This window comes from Trachinotus anak, unplaced genomic scaffold (assembly GCF_046630095.1).
Source record: "Trachinotus anak isolate AG129_WGS33_773 ecotype Australia unplaced genomic scaffold, CSIRO_AGI_Tana_v1 ptg000004l, whole genome shotgun sequence".
In the NCBI taxonomy this organism is placed as follows: Eukaryota; Metazoa; Chordata; class Actinopteri; order Carangiformes; family Carangidae; genus Trachinotus; species Trachinotus anak.
In genome coordinates this window covers 18,412,572-18,434,448 of record NW_027273855.1, presented here as the reverse complement: position 1 = coordinate 18,434,448, position 21,877 = coordinate 18,412,572, and the positions used below count along the sequence as shown (strand labels likewise).

General features: G+C 43.4%; 1 protein-coding gene and 1 pseudogene across 1 annotated transcript; one reads left to right on the top strand and one right to left on the bottom strand.

Moving 5' to 3' along the window:
- Window positions 1-4,586, top strand: part of LOC139619898 (uncharacterized) — a 15,867-nt pseudogene extending 11,281 nt beyond the window's left edge.
- On the bottom strand, window positions 4,567-21,877 carry LOC139620750 (proline-rich transmembrane protein 3). The gene is made up of 4 exons (XM_071476580.1): window positions 19,966-21,877; window positions 11,687-12,597; window positions 11,276-11,587; window positions 4,567-8,944 (listed from the first exon to the last, which is right to left on the bottom strand). The coding sequence occupies exons 2-4, from the start codon at window positions 12,516-12,518 to the stop codon at window positions 6,936-6,938; spliced, it is 3,153 nt and encodes a 1,050-aa protein (XP_071332681.1). The 5' UTR covers window positions 12,519-12,597; window positions 19,966-21,877; the 3' UTR covers window positions 4,567-6,935.

Sequence of the window (21,877 nt, the reverse complement as noted above, 5' to 3'; positions counted from 1 at the left end):
AAAAGGCAAAGCTTAATGAATGCCACTCTGATGCATTTCTTGACTCTTATCTACTTTCTATTACGTCACCAGTTTGTGCAGATTGATTGGATGGTGCGCAGGGTGTCAGCTAGATAAAGAGTTGGCTTCAAACTGTTTAAGAGAGTGAGACACATACGTATGAAGATCTCATACAGGTAAGCTATTGCAATGGAGTTTATGAACATTATCTATGGCTTGTTTAGAGGGCTGTCGGGTGAGCCAAGGGTATGTTATGTTGTCTTTTGACACATTATATATAAATGATATTCCCAGTATTGTTGTTATTACAGGTAGTTAACGTTGTAGCATCTAATGTGACTGCTTACTGGAACAACTGGCAGATGATTTTTGCCTTATTACTATTTGTATAGATGTTTGTCATTTGTCATTTGATTAACTATAAATAAACCACTGGGTACCTATATTTGTATGACTGCTCTAATATGAATTGTATTTGTGTGTGAAAGCGCAGTTACAAAAGTGATCCAGTCCTTGACAGAGTTAAAGCAAAAGGAAATGAGCAGTTCTCAAATACATTGTGCTAAAGTCTACACCAAACAATAAACATAGGGAGAAACTACTTTGTGTACAGTTCAAAGGTCTGCTCAGGAGAGAATGATACAAGCACCATTTCATGTGTTTGAATTGCGGGCTGCACCCATTTTTTTGAGAAACAACTTCAAGTCTTGAAAGAGTTAAATTAGCATCTGATGTCGGTAGCTGCCATTCTCCAAGCATGCATATTAGATATATTTACACTATGTCTGTTTTATTGAAACATTGTTCATGTTCAGAGATGTGGACAGTTTTCTTTTCGTAGGTCACTTCAGACTGGTGCAGTTATCAGAGATATCAATAAAACTGGTCTGGATTTCCTCCAGAAGAGCAATGAAGGAGGACCAAATATTCTTAAACACCTATGCCTAAGGGGGAAAGTTGTTCTGTGGTCAACTAAAATCTGAGTTTAACATGTAGACGTACCAGCAAGAAACTAGCTTGGAAGCTAATCGTGGCTCAGTATGCAACTCACTCAAGTGTGATGAGGAAATTTCACTGTTACTACTGCTGTTACTGTGCCAGTAGATCTTCTGCATCTAGTGCTTAAACTTTTGAAATCAGAAATTATTGCATATTCATAGATTCTGGATCTTTTAATGAGGGAATAGGCATAAATGTCATTTTGAGAATATTTATAATATGTTTGTCTCTATGTGGCTGGAGAGGATTTTTATATTCTTCTAATTTGTCTTTAAAGGCAAACCTTATTCTTTCAAGGCGGAGGGAACCCAATATGTCATTTAGCCGATGCTGTACTGGCGTTTTTCCAGTAATATTTTCTTAGGTTTGAAAAGCCCCTGGGCAATAAACTGTTTTTGTAAGCTTTTAGTGTTAATCTGGACCCACAAACTGAACACAAGAACTGTGGTGTAAAGTAGTAGTACTAGTTAAGTTCTTTATTAGCAACTTTGTCGACTTAGGAGGAATTTGGCTTGTGATGGAAATGAGGGGTTTGGTGGTTTGGCAGAGGGGGGTAACAGTCTGGGGGCAGGTTGATTGCTGATGCAGATCAGGGTACTGGAGTGGTTGCTGGCTGGAGCAGTTGGCAGAGCAGCGTTGACAGGTGGGGATCCTTAGAGGGTGACAGCAGACTGCAGCTCCATCAGGTGGTGAGTTAGATGATCCGCAGGGAGACTGATACTGAGCTGGGCTGGCCGACAAACAGGCAGGGCAGAGCAGGATGACAAAAGGCTAAACCTGAAGCACAGAAAGGAAGCCAATTTGCAAAAAGTCCAAAAACCTAGCAAGCCCTAACAAAGAAGCTTTGGCTGAAGTGTGATACCACTGTGAGTGACGGCACATTTCTTGAAGAGCGGTGAGCAGAACGGTCTTTATACTGCAGTAGGGTGGCGGAGTTGATGACAGGATGCAGATCAGGTGTGCAGGGGTACTTGGAGGGATCAGGCGCTCAGGAGGCCACACCCTGCCGCACAGACCAACACATACACACACACGGACAGACACAGAAACAAACTGGGGACAAACAAACACGTGGGAAGGGAACACAGCAGAGAACACAGTGAAAACAGGACCTAATCCTAACGGTTTTTGAAGCACCCTCAACGAAAATAGTCTCTCATGTGTCTGTCAAAAAATCTGAAATCAGGTTTATAGTACCTACGACTTTCTAAATAGATGTGTTACTGTTCTTATGTTCGATAACAACCTGGCCACAAATCATATGGAGAAACTTTGTATTTTGTGCCACTCTCTCAGATGGACCTGCCACCCCGACCCACACTTTTTGACTTCCATGGAGTCTCCATGACCAGATACTTCACTGACAACTGGGACAACATACAGAATGTCAAAGCAAGACCAGATGATATTCTCATAGCTACTTATCCTAAAGCAGGTGTAGTTTTTCGTACATTACATTATTGTGGCATTTTTGTAATAGAATGTTTGCTTTTGTTTAGTGATTATACACGTGATTCAACTGCCATTAGCCAACTGAATATTATCTTTCTTGATTTTCCAAGGAACCACATGGGTGTCCTACATCCTGGACCTTTTGTATTTCAGCCAGGTGTCACCTGAACGTCAAGACACAGTCCCACTCCATGACAGAGTGCCATTCCTGGAGCTGCACATGCCTGGATTCCCCTCAGGCCAGTGTTTGTTAAAAGGCTGATACTGTGACACGTGCAGTGGTGTTATATAGTAAGTTAGTGTCATCGTGACATTATGGTAATGTCGTTCTTTCTTGTATCAGGCGTCAATGAGCTGAATAAATTAACCACCTCTCCACGCATCATCAAGACACATCTGCCAGTCCAGTTCATTCCCAAGTCCTTCATGGAGCAGAACTGTAAGGTATACCTGTTGTGAATTAATCAGAGACAAAAGCACACAAGGATTTAAAGGATGCTCATATTTTATTCTTTTGTTCGTGCCATAGAGAGAAACCCAAAGGTTCCTACAATGAGTAGTCAGTTGGTGACAGTGGGGAGGAAAAACTCCCTTTTAACAGGAAGAAAGAGAGAGAGAGAGAGAGAGAGAGGGAGAGACCAGCAACAGCTGTATAATACTGTTGTTTGTTGATTGCTATAGTGAAAATAATAATAGTAATACCCGTAAGTAGTGGTGTCAGAGATACCTGCAGAATGAGGACGGAGAGAAAGAGAGACAGAAAGTATTGTATAATTGCAATCTAACTGTCTAGGCCCATAGCAACATAACCAAAGGATGGTTCAGGTGTAGAGAGCTTGTCTACCTCCTGAACCCAAACTGGGAGCTGGTTCTATGATAACATACTGTATGTAAAGTATGCTCAGAGTGGACATTCCTTATATTCTATTGTCAATAAAACTAATTTGCCTTATGATGGGTATACAGTACACGTGTTTATCATAATGAAAGAACATGTCACCCAATGCAACAGTTGTGGCCATTGATGTGTTTTTATAGTTTTTATACAACAATGGAGCTCTATAGCACAGAGGAATAAGATATGAGGGTTTGGGTTTGGTAGGACTAGTTCGTTGTTGGTCTTTTTATGGGACTTGCCGACCAAACCAACAATATAAAATATTATCACACTTGTGCTTTAAATGTGAGTTTGGATACATATATGTGTACGGTTTGCCAGCTTTTTTTTTCTGATTTCTCTCTGACTGTAGATAGTCTATGTGGCCCGAAATGCCAAGGACAATGTGGTGTCTTATTTCCACTTCGATCGCATGAACATGGTCCAGCCAGAGCCAGGAGACTGGAGCAGCTTCCTGCAGAGATTCGTGGAGGGAAAAAGTGAATAACAGAATGAGAGCATATCACTGAGTGAATATGTAATAAATTAAAGTTTATTTCATCCCTGCAATTTGTCTTTTTGTTAACCTAACAGTGGTGTTTGGTTCCTGGTATGAGCATGTGACAGGCTGGTGGGAGAAGAAAAAGACGACTTCTAACATCCTTTATTTGTTCTATGAAGATCTGATTGAGGTGAGTATAAGGTTGGACTGTGGAGTTGTAAAGACTAGCATAAGCTTTAATATTTTTGTCTTTGCAGGATACTGAACGGGAACTCAGCCGACTGTGCTCCTTCCTGGGAGTGTCTGCCACTTCAGAGCTGAAGAGACAAGTGGTAGAAAAAGCTCAGTTTGACAACATGAAAAACAACAAGATGGCGAATAGCTCCACGGATCAAGTCTTTGATTTTAAGATATCTGCTTTCCTGCGCAAAGGTTAGATACATTTGCCTCCATGTTTGTAAATGTTATAGGATTAAAAGGAAGCAGAGAAAAAAGAAAAAGACGTCTAAATTTTATTGCCGTTTCTGTTTTACAGGAAAAGTTGGGGACTGGAAGAATCATTTCACTGTTCAACAGAATGAGCAGTTTGATGAAGACTATAAGAAGAAGATGAAAAACACAGATCTTCAGTTTCGCACAGTTCTGTAGCTGATCATATTCACTCTCACCATTACCATTATGTGAAAATACAGCACATACAGTAACTAAAAGTAATGAAAATATGACAGTAAGGAGATTTTCAACTTTTCTCAATTTTATTTTGAATCAAGACACAAAATGCAGCAAGGAATACAAGAACCAAAGTTCAATGAGCAAAATAAAGGAATCAAACTAACACTGTACTTATGCACTGTTACTACAGATTTTGAGGGGGTACAATGATTGTATTTTCTATGGCACGTACTGCTTTGGGGAGGGGACAACACTACAAGTTTCAGGTGCCACCCTGGTCATAAAGTAAAAGAGGTAATAGCAAGTACCGATACAGTGAAATCTTACAGGCTCATTGGAATGACAACAACACAAGGCCATTGTACTGTAGATACTAAACAAGTCATATATCTCACGTCACTGAGAGGTACTGCAAGTCACCCTGAGGTAACTGGAAAACAAGTCATGAGCTGGATCTAACCGGGAACAGAGACACGAGTTAAGTTTTATGATTTCAATGATGAGTTTTAATGATGTTCATCCACTTTGGAAAAATGTTGCTTATTATTACATATTCACAAGAGTCAACCAATCTGTGACTGCAAGTCTTAGTTTTTCAACAATGTTAAAGTCATTTTGGAACAAAACTTTGGAAATGTAAGTGTGAGGAGACTGGGCTATTTTCAGGATCACCAAACAGTTTCAAGTGAATTACTAGACTAAATAGGGTGTTTGTTTTGTTCACTGCTTTCCAATGCCTTTGTCATCATTTAATGATAGAAAAAATAAAGGAGAAATCTAAATCCTGCAGACCATGGTCATTAGTTATACCTTTTTGCAACACCAGCATCATTATTACAATCCTGAGCACAGCCCAGAAAGTCCTTGACTTTCAAGTATCAACTGTCACAGCTCTGCATGTCCTTAACAGGCCACAATCTGATGTCAGAATAGCATAATTGTCTGCACAGCTCAGACACATAAGCAATACCACTTTAGATTGTCTTTCACAGTAACAACTAGGACTATGTTTCAAATACAACTTTATTCATGGACATCAAAAATAACAGTATTTACATTGGTGCTTATACATCATATATTTGAAAGACATTTTCCTCTTGAGTAGTAAAATATTTCAGTTTAGTGCTCAGGCTTACAGTTAAGTGCTCTGTTATTGAGTTAGGTATGAGAGTTCTGAGGTTCATGCCAAGCCAGACTTGTGTGTTGCAGCCCTGCAAGCTGTGTAGCATTTAATTAGAAGAGGAGATCAAACCTGTTGAATTGACTCAATGCAACCGACAGGATCATGAATATGTTTAATATTCTTCGTTAGATACTGTAAAAATGCAACTAGAGGCTTCAATTGTACATATTTATTGATGGCAAAAGCTTTGTCCTACAGAAAAATGTCTAGATGAAATGCATTAACCTCACAGTTGAATACTTGAATTTCATTTTAAAACGGACTATTTCAGCGAAAGCTAAAAGCCTCGGCAACAGTTTCACCATGTAAGCATGTGTGTGCATGTCTCTGGCTGTTGTCTACTGCCTACCTCTTTATATAACCAGCTTCACATTAACCTAGAAGGCAGACTGCACAACAACAGCGGCAGCATGTTCAGAGCTTAGAAGTAATCCATAGTTGAGTCACTATGATACTGTTAAGACTCTATACAGAGTTAACCCAAATAATGGGTTTATAGAACCATTGCAAATAGCACAGAACCAACCCAGGTTATGTATGGCACATCTTTACTTCACAAAGCAAACTGAAATATGGAAGACAGTAAATAAACTATGAAAGCAATGAAATTCACGACTGTTTACATGCAGAGATTTTTTCACAGAGACAGTAGAAATGAGACCTACTACCTTTAAAACCTTTTGAAACTCGATATGGCGCTAAGAATGTCTTCAGACATGAAATTCATTATCTCAAACTATTTTCTGGATTTCCTACATTATAGAAATTCATCACCATCACAAGTTTCATGTCAAGCCTGCTGAGGAACCTGCTGAAATGTGTGTATGGTCCCAGTGTACTTTAAGTTATGTCAGTGTTATGCAGGAGTGTATTTAGAAGGAAAACAGGACACAAAAGAGAGGGAGATGATGTGTGCGTAAGAAAGAGATGGAGAGAGTTAGGCGTGTGCTGTGTTGTTTATCTGTGCTATATCTCCCAGTTTTACTCCCAGAGTAAAAGGTATACCGTATCTGTTCCACAAACATAGTTGTTGAACCCTCTAACAAGGTAAAAGGCAACTAGATGATATTCGTTAAGTCCATCACCCAGATCCCCTTTTTATTATTTTCCCTCTTCTAAAAATCATTATTTTTTGAGGCAGTTCATTGATCAAATTTGCCAGTATTTGCTGAAGTCTTGGTTAGGAACGGAATTTGTTTAGATGGTTATGTCTGATGTGCAGTCATTGGTCCTCATGTCCAAGGTTTGGTTCATAGGTCAATAATTTCACTGCTGACACTGGCAGAGTCGTCATGTCGGCTAACCTCCAGGTAACTCCGTGACCCCACTGGCCTCCCAGCCCTTCCCCGCACCCTCTCTGAGTCTGGTGTGATGAACGGCCGCGTGTCATCCACTCCATCCTCCCCCAGATTCCCTGTTGATGTTCTGGAGGGACGAAGTGACACAGGGCATGACACTGATGAGGGGACACTTCCCACCCCATTCCCAGCCCACCTGTGACCCTGATGTGAAGGTGTCGGGGGAGCAGTCACCTGCCTGCTGGGTACACTGCTGAGTACGCTGCCCCCCAGTGGCATGGATGACTCTGTTGGGGCATCACTGCTCTCAGAAAGCAGCTGAGGATCACTGTTCCTCCGGAGCCAGGGTCCCTGACTGACCCCTGAGCCTGGGGAGGGGGACTGTGAGGTTTGGTTCAGAGGATGAAACAGGCTGCCTCCACCGAGTAGGTGTTCTCTGTGCAGAGCCTCATCAATGCTGCGGGTCAGGTCAATTGGGGAGGGCGGCCGCAGATCAAACTCATAGAGAGACAGGGAAGTGTCCCTATCCTGATCCAGGCTGCCACTCACTGAGCGCTGTGGAGGCCGGCCCAGCGCCTGCAGTCTCAGCAGGGAGCCGGTGGAGCCATCAAATATGCCTCGTTCTGCAGAGTGGCCCCTATGGTTGCGTCCTCTATTGCTGTCTTTGACACACCGTGGCTGGGCAGTTGCCTGCTCATGGTTTTGGTTCCTGATCAGACTTTTACTGATGTCAGCTCCAGGACGTTCCTGACCAGCCCAGTTGTTAGGCACCTCCCCTGGTCCTCCTCCCACCCCATTACTATCAGACTTTCTACAAGGCTTCCCTCTCAAGCTCTGCACTATCTTGGACCAGCAGGTATGTCTTTGCGTGGACCCTACAGATTGGCCAGGGGATTGCAGGTCTCCTGCTGCTCTGCGATCTGGTCCTCCCTCCTCCGTTCCCCGGCAACCTTGAGGCCTCCAGAACACCCAAGAACCTAGGAGCAGGAGGGAGAACCCCCAGGCAAGCTCTAGGAGCCGGGCCCAGAAGTGAACCAGCCACCATCCCCAGTTGAAGTGTGTCCAGTCCCCTAGCAGTCCATAGAGCCATAAGGTGGCATGAACATGCAGTCCACAGCACAGTGCCCCCACAACTGCACACACTGCCAGCACTCTCCCCAGGATCACGCCTATCCTCCTACTTCCTGTCCAAGCCTTCCTCCTGGCCTCCTCAGGGACTCCAGGGTGGGGAATGGGAGGACAGCGTATACGTGGAAAGACATAGCAGAGGAAGCCCAGACAGAGAGCCAGGCCCCAGCACAGGGACAGGACCTGCAGAGTGACGGGCACCACAGGAGACAAAGCTGGAGAAAGCATATCAGCTGCCAGCAGCAGGGTACACTGCAACACTGCCAACACGGCCACCAGAGGAGGACGCTCCATATTTGAAGGTAACACACTTGTCCCTGCCACCCTCAAGGCCAGCAGTGCCAGGGCAGCATGCGTCCACACCAGCAGGTGTAGAGGCAAGTTGTAGATGGCTGTAACTGCAGGGCGAGGGATCAATTTCCGTGTGCCATAGGGGTCAATTAGAAAAAGAGCAGCCCTAAGACCTCCGGCCAGAAACAATAGAGCATTGGCAAGTGCAAGAGCACCCCGATGAGGACAGTTTGTGCCAGGGGACAGGGTGAGGCCAAGAGCGGCTCCAGCAAACAGGAGGAGGAAGAGACTTGCTGAACCATAGACATGCAGCTCCCAGGCGAAAGCCAGCGTCCGGCTCAGGTCACCCCAGTAGAGAAGTGTGCCATTAGGGGAGGGATTGGCGCTGGGGGAGGGGGCTGGATAAGAAGTGGAGTGGGGAGCTTGGTGAGGATGTCCCAGTGGAATGGAGCGGTTCTTCTGCCTAATACCAGTCTGGTAGGTGGGGCTAAACCTTATTCGGGTGACTGGTACAATACCGGTGGTAAGGAAGGATGCAGTACCTAGAAAAGGAGAAACAGAGTTTTGGTGTTCAGATTTTTAAACACATGAAGTCAAAATGTTAGACAGGCTAGTCCTTCCTTATTTCCTGCCGTTTAACTCAAAGGTAGAACAATGCTACAAAAATGCATGACATACTATTCAGAGCCACTAGAGGGGTGTAGCTCACCATCAAAGTCATGAGCCAGAACCATCTGACCCTCAAAGTTTTTTTTACTACCTTAATGAGTTCATCACAGACACATTGTCCTAGCTCTATATGCAATATAAATATCAACACAAGACATATCTATTTGAAAAATCTGCATCAGTATTTTTTCGTGTGTCTCTCTCAGGTTAGTGTGTTGCTACCCATCAGAAAATATGACCTAGTATGAAAATAACAGACCTAAAGTAAAGACAGTATTCCTTTGTGCGGGTAGAAATATGCAAATTACATACCATGCACGCAAGAGGGCACACACAACTGCACATGTACTCCAAAAACAAGGCAAAACAACTAAGCTAATTTTAGTGTATGGGGAGAAGAGGTTGTTTACTACATCAGACATTTTGCTGAGCGAAACACCTAGATTATGTAATTTACCAGATCATCTATGTTACATACTATAGTGCGGTGTCACAATGCATTTATGAACAAAGAAATCTCTCTGTTCAAATCTGCAGCCTTATACAATACAAATACAATACAATACAAAAAATCCTTATAGGACAACACCATCACAATATGGCATCTCAGTCTCTCTCTCTCTCTCTCTCTCTCTCTCTCTCTCTCTCTCTCTCTGTTGCTCACTTTCTCATGCACACACATTCTTCTGTTTGTTCAAGGCACTCCACCTTGTCTTCTTGCAATACCCTGGAAACACCGAACAGCACTATAATCCTAGGGCCATTTGTCACCAAGTACTTTGTGAGCTACTCAACTGTGAAGATAACAGCATAAAGAACCATGACATACAGGAACTAAGCACCATAACATTATGTGAACAACAGTGCTACTCAATGTAATAACTTTAAAGTATTTTATAAGAAGATAATGAATATGTCAAATATAAAGACTGGATGCCTGATGGGGCCCGAAGAAACAGTTGCAGCATAGGAGAATTATTTATAAGGAATTGTTTCACACATACACATTTAACTTGATGGATAGTGGAACAAAATGATCAGTGCTAAAACAATCAAACCATCAGCCACTTGGAGGACTGAGGAGGTCCTCACCCTGTAGAAGACACCCATAAACCTGACATGCTGACTAATGACTCACTCCAGCATGTGTTTCACTTCCTGGCTCTCTCCCTCACTCCTCACTCTACCACACACACACACACACACACACACACACACACACACACACACACACACACACACACACACATTTCACTTTAAGACTCACATAGGCGAGGACTGCATACAGATCACAGACGCACTTCTTTATTTATATAAAGGTATGTTTTACTTCCTTCCCACAAACTTTTTTTTTTCTTACAGGAGCAAGATCCAGACACATTCCAGATGTGCTGATCACATTTCACAGCTGGATACACTTAAACTTACGTCTACCCTTGAGTTTTTTTCACTGCTTACACTGCTTTATATGTCCACATGTTGCAGTGAACTAAAAAATAAATATTCTGTTCCATCTCATAGGAAACACAATCATGTTTATATGGCCCAGATAATGTGGACAGATATATGCATACTCTACATACAGGTACCAATGGATACAGGCTGTTACTTATTTCAATGACCTGCCAACGAGCCAACTTGAATGCTCAGAATGTGCTCATAGGGCAGGAGAGCCTGAGTGTTTAAAAGTTATTAAGATGTTGTTCTAATGGTATCTAAGAGACTGGCCCATGTGTCCCATGTGTCATGCTTTTCCTTTTCCATCTACGTTTCCTCCACTCCCCTCCCTTCATCCCTTTCTCTGTGCATCTGGTTTTCATTACCTTCTCCACTCCCTGCATTTCTATGCCTGTACCTTTCTTCTACCACACTTTCACCCACCCGGTCTAGTCTCTCATCTGTATTCCCGACAGTCTCTTTTTCAGACACTACTTTTTCCCTCTTGTCTATCTCTCCGCTTGGCTGCGAATCTACCCGCCCCCTGCCTCCCACCCCCTTTTTACCTCCAGCTCATACTTTCTTCCCTTGCTGTGTATACCCCACACAACTACCACCCCGCTTTCCATGGAAAAGTGTCTCTACTTTTTCCCTCCTTTGAAGCTTTTTTCAGATTCTTCCAGTATAAAAATCCCAGCTGTTCAGTCCATTTTGATTTATCAAAACTCTAAAACTAGTGAGGTACAAAACACAACAGCCTCTCTTACCTGGCCTTGATGACTGTACAGTTGTGCTGGCTGTATTCCTTCCTAGTTGTGCTGTTTTGTTGGGTTCATTCGATGCTTTTGAGGATAATCTCACAGAATTTTGTGTAGTAGTAAGCACACTAGTAGTAGATGTGGTTGTCACTTGCGGTATTGTGGTGTTTAAATGTGAAGTCTTCTGGCTTTGGCCAGTAACTGGAAGTCCTGAAGCCTGTGGCTGCTCATCTGTAGAGCCAGTGGTGGTCGTCGACACAGAAGCAGAGTCCTGCTTTGGAGGAACTCTGTCGGTGGGAGGAGTGTTTTCTGTCAGTTCACCTAAAACATGATGGAAAAGACATATTTGACGTAAAGATTTTGTCCTAAACAAAACTTTATAATCATGAAGCACTCATTCTAATATATCTGATTTCTCACCTGTTAATATCACAGTCCGAGGTGTTGCTTGTGTTACCACAGGGGACGGTGTGGCTCTTGTCTCAGTCTGTGGTGTTGTAGAGATTCTACTGGCTGTTGTCAGCCCAAGCAGGTGAGGCTTCACACTCAGACTGTCCAGTGGTGGTGTCTTTACGTCAGAAATTGTAGACAATGCGGTCTGTGCCTGTGGCCAATACTGTGCCATTTCATCACCAAACGTTGGTAGAGGGACAGGTAATTCCTCCTTCACAAACATCACTGTTGGAGTACTACCTGATCCTAACCCCTGTGAATCACCATCCTCTGCCACTTTAACTGCTCCCTCCTCTGTTTTCCCTGCTGTCACTGGCTTGGCACCTGCAGGGTCAGCAACAGCAGTGGAGGACAAAGTGGGAAGAGGTGGAGTCAAGCCTTTTGTAGTAGCATCTCCCTTTGCAAAAGCCCTAATGAGTGCTAAACTAGCTGTGTCAGTCCTGGGCCTGGAGGCAGTTGGTTGGGTTAAAATTGGCCCGCTGCTGAGGTTCTGCATAGAGAGGGCAGATATAAAAGAAGGAGTGGACTGTGTAGTAGGACGGTTCATTCTTTGCCCCCGTTGCACTGCGTTCGTATTTGTCAGCCTATCGTGGACTGTAGCTCTGATAGGCACATCACTACGCCCTCTGGGAGGTAAAGAGGGCCAGATTCGAGCAGTTTGTTTAGTTGGTGGAGGTGAAGAATTAATAGGCAGGTCCAGAGAAGAGAAGGAGGAGGAGGAGCCGATGATGATCTGGGCATGTGAAGAATGGAGTAAGGAGAGCAAGAAGCTCAGGAAAAGGAGGGACATGGGAGCCATGGTTTGCCTCTGAGTGGTGAGCAGTGACTGGTCCCTCTGTCTGTCTCTGTGTGGGTCACACCATCCTTCCACGGTGCCTCTGGTGGCAGAGAAAAACAGGCTTTGTGTAAATGCCACGCAATAAAAAAGCTACACAAGCACAAACATATAGAGGACATGTAAACAATATATCACACAGGAAGAAATACCTAGTAATGTTGCTTCAGCTCTGCTGAAAAAGCTTGAATCCATTGCAGAATTTTTGTCTGTGTAGTAGCAATGGTCCATAGCTTGCTAGAATTTAATACATTCAATTGTTAAACTCTTTAGATTAGACACTGATTGTTTCTAATCTGAGGAGGGCATACTGCAGCCTTGCTATGCTGATTCACAGAACAGGTCAATGAAACTCCCACAGGGTTTCAGCAGCATTACACCAGCACACACACAGGGTGTGGTAAGGTATACTGTTTCAGAATACATGGCACATTTGCCGACACACACAGGCAAACACTAAGGCAAGAGTTCAACTTGTAAATTACATAAGAAGTTGCACTGTCAAAATGAATGAGGCAAAAACCAAAAGAAGTCGCAGATGGTTTCATTCAGTGGCAGATGGATATATTAACTTTTTGCCACACTAGCTCTGCCATAAAATGTTCTTTGGATGAATATCAGTTTCTTTCTCCTCCGAAGTTGACGCTACTCCCTTTCATGCTAGTTCTGTTTGAGTCACGGATGCCAGGAACTGACAGCTGTAACACAGAGTATGGTGAAGCTTAGAGAGCCCAGTGACACGTAGAAGCCCTCAGGCTCCTGAGGATTACACAATCCTACGAGTCATCTAGCTAAACAGCTGTAAATTGCATCCCCTCAACGTGCACTTCTTATCAAAAAACACCCCTTTTCTTTTACTATTTCAGCCTCTGACTTACGTAAATTTCCCTTGTCCACACTAGTCTCTACCTATGACTCACAGTGGGAGATAACCTCAGGGAGCAGAATCAGGATCATACCGAAACTTCAGCCTTAAACATCAGGAGGGAAAACAAAGAAAAAAAGCCATCAGTGCCCATGGGGGAATTCATTCTGCTGCTTATGACTCACCTAGGGCTCATTCACAGCTGTGATGTCTAGTTTTCCTGAGAAATTACTGCAGCTGCTCACTATGGTTGGTATATACATTTAGTGCTCATGAACACATGTAAAATGTGCGTAATCTGTGTGAGCATATGGAAAATGTGTTTCAGTATGTGTGTGTGCACAAGGACTCAGTCACCAAGCAGGAAGTCACACAGCGCGCTGTAGGTATGTGAGGAAATTTAGACTAGTGCACAGCAAACACTCATTACTAAGTGTCAGTGGTGCTGCTGTAGAGAAAAGCTGTCCATGGATACAGTAATATAAGTGGTGGTGTATCTCAATCTCCACCCACTCACAGGAGCCTCAATGTTTGTTTTCTTTCCTGTCTCAGCCACCTCTTCTGCTCTCGGTCTAGTCGGCTGTTAGCCAATCCCATCTCTAATTAATCCGTGTTTCCCCTTTCTTTCTTTTCCGCATGTTTAACTGGACTTATTTCAACACAGTCGTACAACATGGTTCCGAATGAGGGTTGAAAGAATGTCCTGAAGAAAGAGAGATAAATAGAAAACAGAGCAGGTGGATGTAAGAATGTGGAGATAAGAAAGAGGCTCACGGAGAGGATGGGCAGGAGGGGATAGATGGAGATGGAAGGGTGAAGAAGGTGGAGGAGGCACTGTGATGGTAATGAAGCTGACAGAAGAGGGTATGGTGAAGGGAGGGGGCAGGAATTGAGGGGATCTGTGACAAAATTAGGACTGAGAGAAGTGGTGATGGCGGGGATGGCTAGTTGACAGAAGCTGACAGAAACTAAGAAGAAGAATATTTGAGAAAAAGAGTCACGAGGAAACTGTGTTTCAGGATTAGCAGAGATATGGCGGACTGTCCAGGAAGGCATGCGCGGAAACTGAGCCTGCCTCACCTTTGCTCTGAACTTAACTGGCAGGTGTGCAGCCTCTGGCGGCTGGAGATAAACAATCTGACTATTGTGAAATGGCTTTTAGTAAACATACCACTATCTTGACCCAAAGTAATCCAGCGTGCGTCAGCCTATGTGTATGTGTATGGGTATGTGTATGAAGGTAGGCAGCAGTGATTAATGAGTCTCAAAAGGCATTTGGCCAAATAAGCTCTGGTGAGGGGAGCAAAGCAGGCTGCTGCTGTATTTGAAACGCTGTCAGCATTAATCTCATCTCCACACACGGGCCGTGAGCACAAACACACAGCCACACACAGCAGCGGTCCCTCAAAATGTTTTTCTTGACTCGATTTAGACAATTTTACTACAAGTTTCCACTGAAGTCATACAAATGGAGCAGCTTGAAGCAGATTGGCAGCTCCTCTAAGCATTCTGAGTTAAAGGCTGGGAACAAGCTTGTTGGATTTCATTTCTAACCAAACACTACAAAGATCGGATCAGTGTAATCAGCTGGTTTGGCGTTTGGTTTCAATAAAGATCTGCATTCTCTCAGCCAACTATAACACTTCCTTCTATACTACATCCCTTTCTACAGACTGTATCATTCAGACATACACACTCACAAATAAGACGCCACGTCCCTCTATGACTGTCCAGGGGGAGAAGGCAGCTGGATGTATTTTTATCACATTCAGCCCCTCAGGGCCAAGGGACACATCACTCTGTATTTCATTTGCACTGGGGTGCGCATGTTGTGTAGATGTCGTCACTCTCTCTCACACAATACGTTCTTTATCCAGAGCAGGAAATGCCCATGGATAATATCCAATAGTACAGCGGCAAGCAACAATCTGAAGATTACTATAAACTCCTTGCCCACAGTATAGACCTGCTGGTTATACAATCACATTACTCAGTACGACAGCAGATGTTACTAATCGTTGCACTAGTGATGTCATGTCTGCACTAATGTATTAATATGACTAGCTAATGTCACTTTGCATAAGGAGTCAGGCAGATAGGGTGGGGTGTGCAGTCAAGTTTTTGGAGAATTTCTGTCATTCTTGCAAATGTTCTCTCTCTCTGCCAGATACAATCTGGCAGTGTAAAATTTCCATTAATTTGAGTGAATATTTCCAGGGACAGACATAAGTCCAGTTGGGGACAGAAGGATCTGTGTCTTTTCAACAAAGACTTGTATAGTCTACACTTGTCTCCATTAGCACTGGGTATCGAGCCTCAATATTGTTTGGTAATGGCCAAACTGTGTCTTAAGCACAGATTATTAGGTATTGAAAACTGTCAAGTACTGAGAGGCAGCACTGAATGTCTGGTCAGATGTATACTCTAATTCTTTTAACAGATAGTTTCTGATTTTAGACTTTAATTTATTTAGGCCAAGGTCTTAAGCGACGTCTTTTTTTAAATGAAACAAAGGATTTTGTAAATAAGGTATCAACATAAGCACTGTTTTTGGTATCACTAACAATACTGACTATGCTACCTTCACATTACTGAAGGCCGAGGCTGAGGCTGATGGGAATGTAGATCACTTAGCAGGTATATGGGCAAAAAATGTACTGGATAAAATAAATTTATATGATGGTGCTAGATGAACTATCAGGAGATTGTCAAATTTCTATGGGCTCAAATAGGGTCAAAAAGATTTTGACCTTTCAAATTTTATAGTTGTAAACTAACCTTGGGTGGAAAAGATTTTTATTAAAAAATGTGCATGTGTAGGAAAAATTTGCAATTGTTAAACAAAACAAAAAAACAAAAAAAATACAACAAACAAACAAACAAAAAAAATTCAAAGCAGAGGCCACACCATAAGTTCCCTGGGTACTTGTAACATCAGCGTCACATGTTACAAGTACGAATTACGACCCTGTTATTAATAAGAGGGAAGGTGGTTCTGTTGCCTTCATCTCCACTGTAGGTCCTAAAAGGTGTAGTAGATTAAGATAAAAACGCAGGCTCATCCACGACTCAGGTGGGTTAGATTATACTTGATGATGCTGTACAAAACAATGGTAAACACTTAATGTGCTGTGTGTGTATGTAAACCCTCCTGGGTACTGGAAGAGCCTGTACTGTTTAATGAAAACCCACCCAGTAGTTTTTGAGTCATTTCACTCAAAACCACAAAAGCCAACCTCATGGTGGCAATAGAGGAAAAATTAGGGAATCACAACAATCATTGGGATGCATCCTCGGGGGACCATGAATGCAAAATGTGATGGCAATCTATTACAAAGTTTTGGAGATATTTCGGTCTGGACCAAAGCTGCTAGCGTGGCTAAAAATGGATACACAGCCCTATAGTCTTCTTTACTATATGTGTGAATGTTTGGACACATGCTTATGCTGTGTGTGTGTGCGTGTGAGATTACAAGGGCATGTCTTTGACTGAGTGCCCAACACCTGAGTTGACTTGCTGTATCCAGTGTCGACGTGGCTTTCTAATGAACAGGATTTAACAAAGCCATGCCCAGAGACATGAGCTTCAGCTGAGAAGGAGGGCTGGTTAATGGAAGAGGGGCATGATCATGAGTGAGACCAGGGAAAATTATAATAGGCAAAGAAAAAAAAAAGAAACTGACCGTAAGAATCAGATTACAAGGTGAGAGGGGCACAGTATCAGGGTCTCTGCAGTGACAGCAAGGATGGACATACACAGAAACCAAAGACAGAGGAATAGCAAAGATGGACAGAAGAAAAGAGAGGGCAAAACAGAGAAAGAGACTGGAATAAGCCAGCACAGAGTAGGTGGACCTCTGCAAAGCTACAGTTATGTATTACTGCTTGCCCATCAGCTTGCCATACAGATGTATAACTTGTTTGTACTGCACTCTGGAGGGGGAGAGGTGGGACTGTGAAACACTGTATGTTTGTGAATTTGTGTGTACGTGAGACAGAGAGAGAAACAGAGACGGGAGAGGAATAGGCCAGGGAGTATGTGTGGTTATGTTGGTATGCGAGTGGTGGGGGAGGTCGCTGGTTTGACCGTTAAAAATTCCACACCTTGAAATAACATATGGATAGCAAACAGCTCCCACAATATTTTCTTGCTCATTTTGATTATAGCAACCACACTAAAAATAATGTTAATATAACAGGCACTAGAGTACATACTATACTATACTATTATATCTATTCAGTTTAAGTTAAGTTGACATAGATTAAGAGATCCATAAACTCTTAACATGCCTTGCAGGAAGTTTCCACCCTACTTCTAGACCTCTAGACCAGAGTAAAGCTGTCCATTTAGCTCTCAAGACAAACCAAAGCAGTTTAAAGATGCCTCTCTCGTGGCGCTCCACTGCCTGGGGGGCTATCAAAACTCCAATGGAGCGACCGACCACACAGAGAGGTCATGCTATATGGAGAGAGGAGGCTCCAGAACCAATCATGGATGCTTTTGATCCCCAATTGAAACGGATGTCCAGCTTGAAAGTGCTGAGCCCCACAACATCTTTGACTTATGGTCCGCCTTCATGCGAGCCACAGATCAAAGGCTGAAGGTCAGCCTTAAAGGGTGAGGCATTTTAACTGTCACTCCGCCACACACACACACACACACACACACACACACACACCTAAACAGACACAGCCCTCGGCACAAAAACACATCCAACGAAAACCGAAATTGAAAGGTGACCGTGGAAAGAAAGTTTACCAAAGAGCTGACACTGTCAACAAAGGTTTAGTGAATAACTATTATGAGCTGAATGTGCTCAGATCTCCAAATTAGCATTCACACCTTCCCAGTAACCCACCCTGAGAGATAGCAATACTGGTGACTGATTGAGACAGCTGCCAAACCATGTCAAGCCACAAAACACTTGCGGAAAAACTGATTACAGGCATCACAAGTTATAAACTGTGTGCCTGCTGCAAGGAGTTAACCACAGCTCCACTTCAACCCAATACTCTCACTTTATTACAGCTGGATGCAATAAACTGACTGCTGTGTTAAGTGGTGTGTTGTGTGGCAATCATTGAATTTTCAAACAAATTGCACGGTCATAAAAATAAAGTATTATATTGTGCATGGATGTCCTTGGTGCATATTTACAACTGTATTGTAATTCTGAATTTACTGGACTGCTTGATAAAACCACAGCCAAAATGATCCAGAGCCATAAAAGAGCTTTGGAACACATGTGTCTAGTGGTTAGCAGTGTTGTTCTTCATTGATATACTGATGTCTTGAGTTATGCTTTTAATTTTCCACAACTCTGACAGTTTGGGACCGTCTGTGCTGGGAAGTCAGCTGTTAACTGGAAGGTATTGTTTAACTATCCTGTCTGTTTAAAAGTATCTGGCTCAAAATATGAGAGGATGATAGCTTTTTATTTTCAAGATAAGCCATTTAAAGGCTACTCAGTTCTGAGGAATGCAGTCATGGATCATCGTATGTCCTCCAACACCTTTTTACTCTTTCAAAACCACACCTCTCCAAAAAAATACATTCAAAGCAGCCAGTAAATCTTTCTTGAGCTGCTTTAGAAGTGGATAGAGCCTTTTTCTCAGTGGATCAGGGTGTGTTTTTTTCTTTTCTTTTAAATTCAAGTAGCTTGGCAGGGTCCTGCCTCTGCGTTACATCCAGTAGCACTTTGGAGCAGCTCTGCCTGTCCTGTGCGCTCTCAGTGAGAGGCGCATTGGCGCGGTTTCCCCCCTCTTGTCCCTTCTCCATCCGCTGGATGCGTTCAAATCCTGATGAGGAACAGGTGGAGCCAGATCCTCTTGAGTGCCACAGCCCTTCTCTTACATGTTGAGGCCGGGTAACCCTCGTAAATATACTATAAACACGGACACAACACATTGCGGGCACCTGCAAGCAGTGGCCAAATAGAGGAATAGTACTCCACTTGTTGCTGTTTCACAAAAGTGCACACATTTATTTACACTTTCTGGACAGGCAAGCCCTGTTCATTTCCTGAGATACTTGGGCACTTAGGTTACCCACTCAAATTAATAAAAGAATTAGGTGGTCGAGTCACGTGGTTAGTGAAGCCGTACAGTGGCTATTTAGGGTTATGATTTTAAGCTACTCCCAGTGATGGGGTCTTCAAATTGGCTGAAGGAGGGGTTGAATACTATTTCTTTTTTTCTTCTTTTTTTTTTTATTATTCACCGCCGGTCACGAAGAGCAGGAATGACGTTACTGTGGTCGTTACCATCTTGACAGGACCCGACAAGATGTATCTGGACTGCCGCTTCCCCCTGCTCTCCTTGCGATTGGGACATTAGCTCTGATGCCCTATAACTACGTACACGACGTGCGGAAACCAAGTACAGGTGAAAATGACAAACAAAAACAAAACAAAAGAAAAAAACAGCTTATTACAGCAGGACAGACAGGAGCAGCGTCACGCATGGGTTGCTGCTGCGCAAAGTATCGCCGCATAGCAGCCGCTCCACGACTGTGCACTAAAGCCCATCCGCTACCGACGGACGTACCTGCGGCAGGTCTGCGCGGCTCCTCTCCGGTGGCGCTCTCTGCGGCAGGATGTGACCGCTGGGACGTACGGCGTGATCCGAAAGGAAAAGCGTCGGCGAAGTTCGCCGCTTTTTCTTTTTTTTTTTTTTTTTTTTAGCCGTGGAGGTGAAAACGGTCCTCTGCCCTAGCACACATGCAGAGAGAGGTTGCGTTCAGCAGCCCGGTGCCCCTGCCAGCTCTCTCGAGTCATGAGCTGGTTAGGGAGACGTACGCCCCCTCCGACCGCTCCATCTCTCCTCTCATCGCTCCCTCCCTCTTTTTTTTTTTTTTTTTTTTTCACAAGCGGATAAACACGATTGCCGACCTACCAGCCTACCGCTTGGCACGTCTGTTACGCAACAGCAGTCCGGCACGCAGTTTCAGCTGTATCCGCGCACTTCATCTACCTTTCACGCACAGAGGCCCGTTTAGACAGTGCCCAGTGGAAATATGACGACACTGGCATTGACATCATCGCACAGCATGCAGTGCCTCTATCCATGTTCTGGGGTTTTTTAAGCTTAAAGAAAAAAAAAAAAAAAAAAAAACCCTCACTATTGTGAGTATTGTTTAAGCGGCGAGGCGGTGTGAGAGGTGTGAGATGTGGAGACCGGTGAGGAGGCACCTGACATTTCTGACAGAGTGGCGCAGCAACAGCAGCGAGGACAATATGCTGGGAACAGTGCGGTGCATGAAACCCTAGCCTCCCTCTATTCTTCTTCTGCCCTCCAACCAGGGTTTGTGGAGGGGAGCGAGGCAGCCTGAGCCAACACGATACTGTTTCCTCATGCTGCACCTTGGCTCGGTGCCTCCCCTTCATCCCCCGCCTGCTTGTCTCTCTCTGTCTTGCACAAACACAACACTCTAGTTTGGACATGCTGTTGAGACTGCAGCTCTGCCCTGATTGAGCCCAAAAGCAGACATAAGTTGACAAAGAACATTAAATACTCAACATACTCTCAGACAACCCTCTTATTCTACATCTTTTTTTTTTATTCACTCCATGTATTTGTCACTTTCATTAGATTGTCTGCACTGTACGGCTGAGTCCTAAAATAACCTGTGCAGCTCAGAGGATTGTCCTAATGCCATTACATTACTACTGAGCAAGCAGGAGAGATGCTGAAAGGTTTGGACAGGGGGAGCGGGAACATTTCAAGATGGTAATCACATTATTGCACATGGATTATGACTAATATTCTATAGGCAGGAGATAAGTGATCAAATCCTACATATTTATAGACAATGGATGTTTATGTTCAAGTTTTTGCAAGAGATGTTATGCAATTTAGAATATCAGCACCCACAGGGATTTTGTGTTTGTGTGTGTGTGTGAGTGTGCATCCACTTATCCTACCTGAGTGCAGTGTTTGTCGTATGAACTGATTGTTATCCAGTTATACTTCTCCTGTAGCAAGATTACTTTAATCTGCTGTTCTAGTGTTCTCGCCCGTTTATCTGACATCTTGAAATGAAATTTAAAAAGATAAGTTTTTCCTCTTACACAGTTGTCCTGTCCTCTTGTCTGAATGTAAACATAAATAAGGGAACACACAGGTGGGTCCAAACTCATGATAAGTGAGATATCTGAACTTTGGTGGCCCCATGTTGTTTCACTGATTCCATTTAGACCTTTCTTATAAAATTAATAGCTTGACATGAGGCGACTTTATACTCCCGTCCCAGTTTTCACGTGTTCCAAATTAGTAAACGCCCAGTTTTGACAGTCTGCTGTCCCATTAGTGATCTCTGTCCTGAGCCAGTTTGACCTAATCTGAAAAAAAAACAAGGATACTCATTTTTTCATTTTCAATTAGGCTAAATAATCCTAATTTTCCTGATAATAAAGAATAACATAATCCCAACTACTGCATGTGTTCATGTCCCACAAGG

Coding starts and splice junctions, on each gene's coding strand:
- LOC139620750 (XM_071476580.1), bottom strand. CDS start 12,518: ATGGCTCCCATGTCCCTCCTTTTCCTGAGCTTCTTGCTCTCCTTACTC. Junction 11,588..11,686: donor TCGGACTGTGATATTAACAG/GTGAGAAATCAG, acceptor ATCATGTTTTAG/GTGAACTGACAGAAAACACT. Junction 8,945..11,275: donor TGTACAGTCATCAAGGCCAG/GTAAGAGAGGCT, acceptor CTCCTTTTCTAG/GTACTGCATCCTTCCTTACC.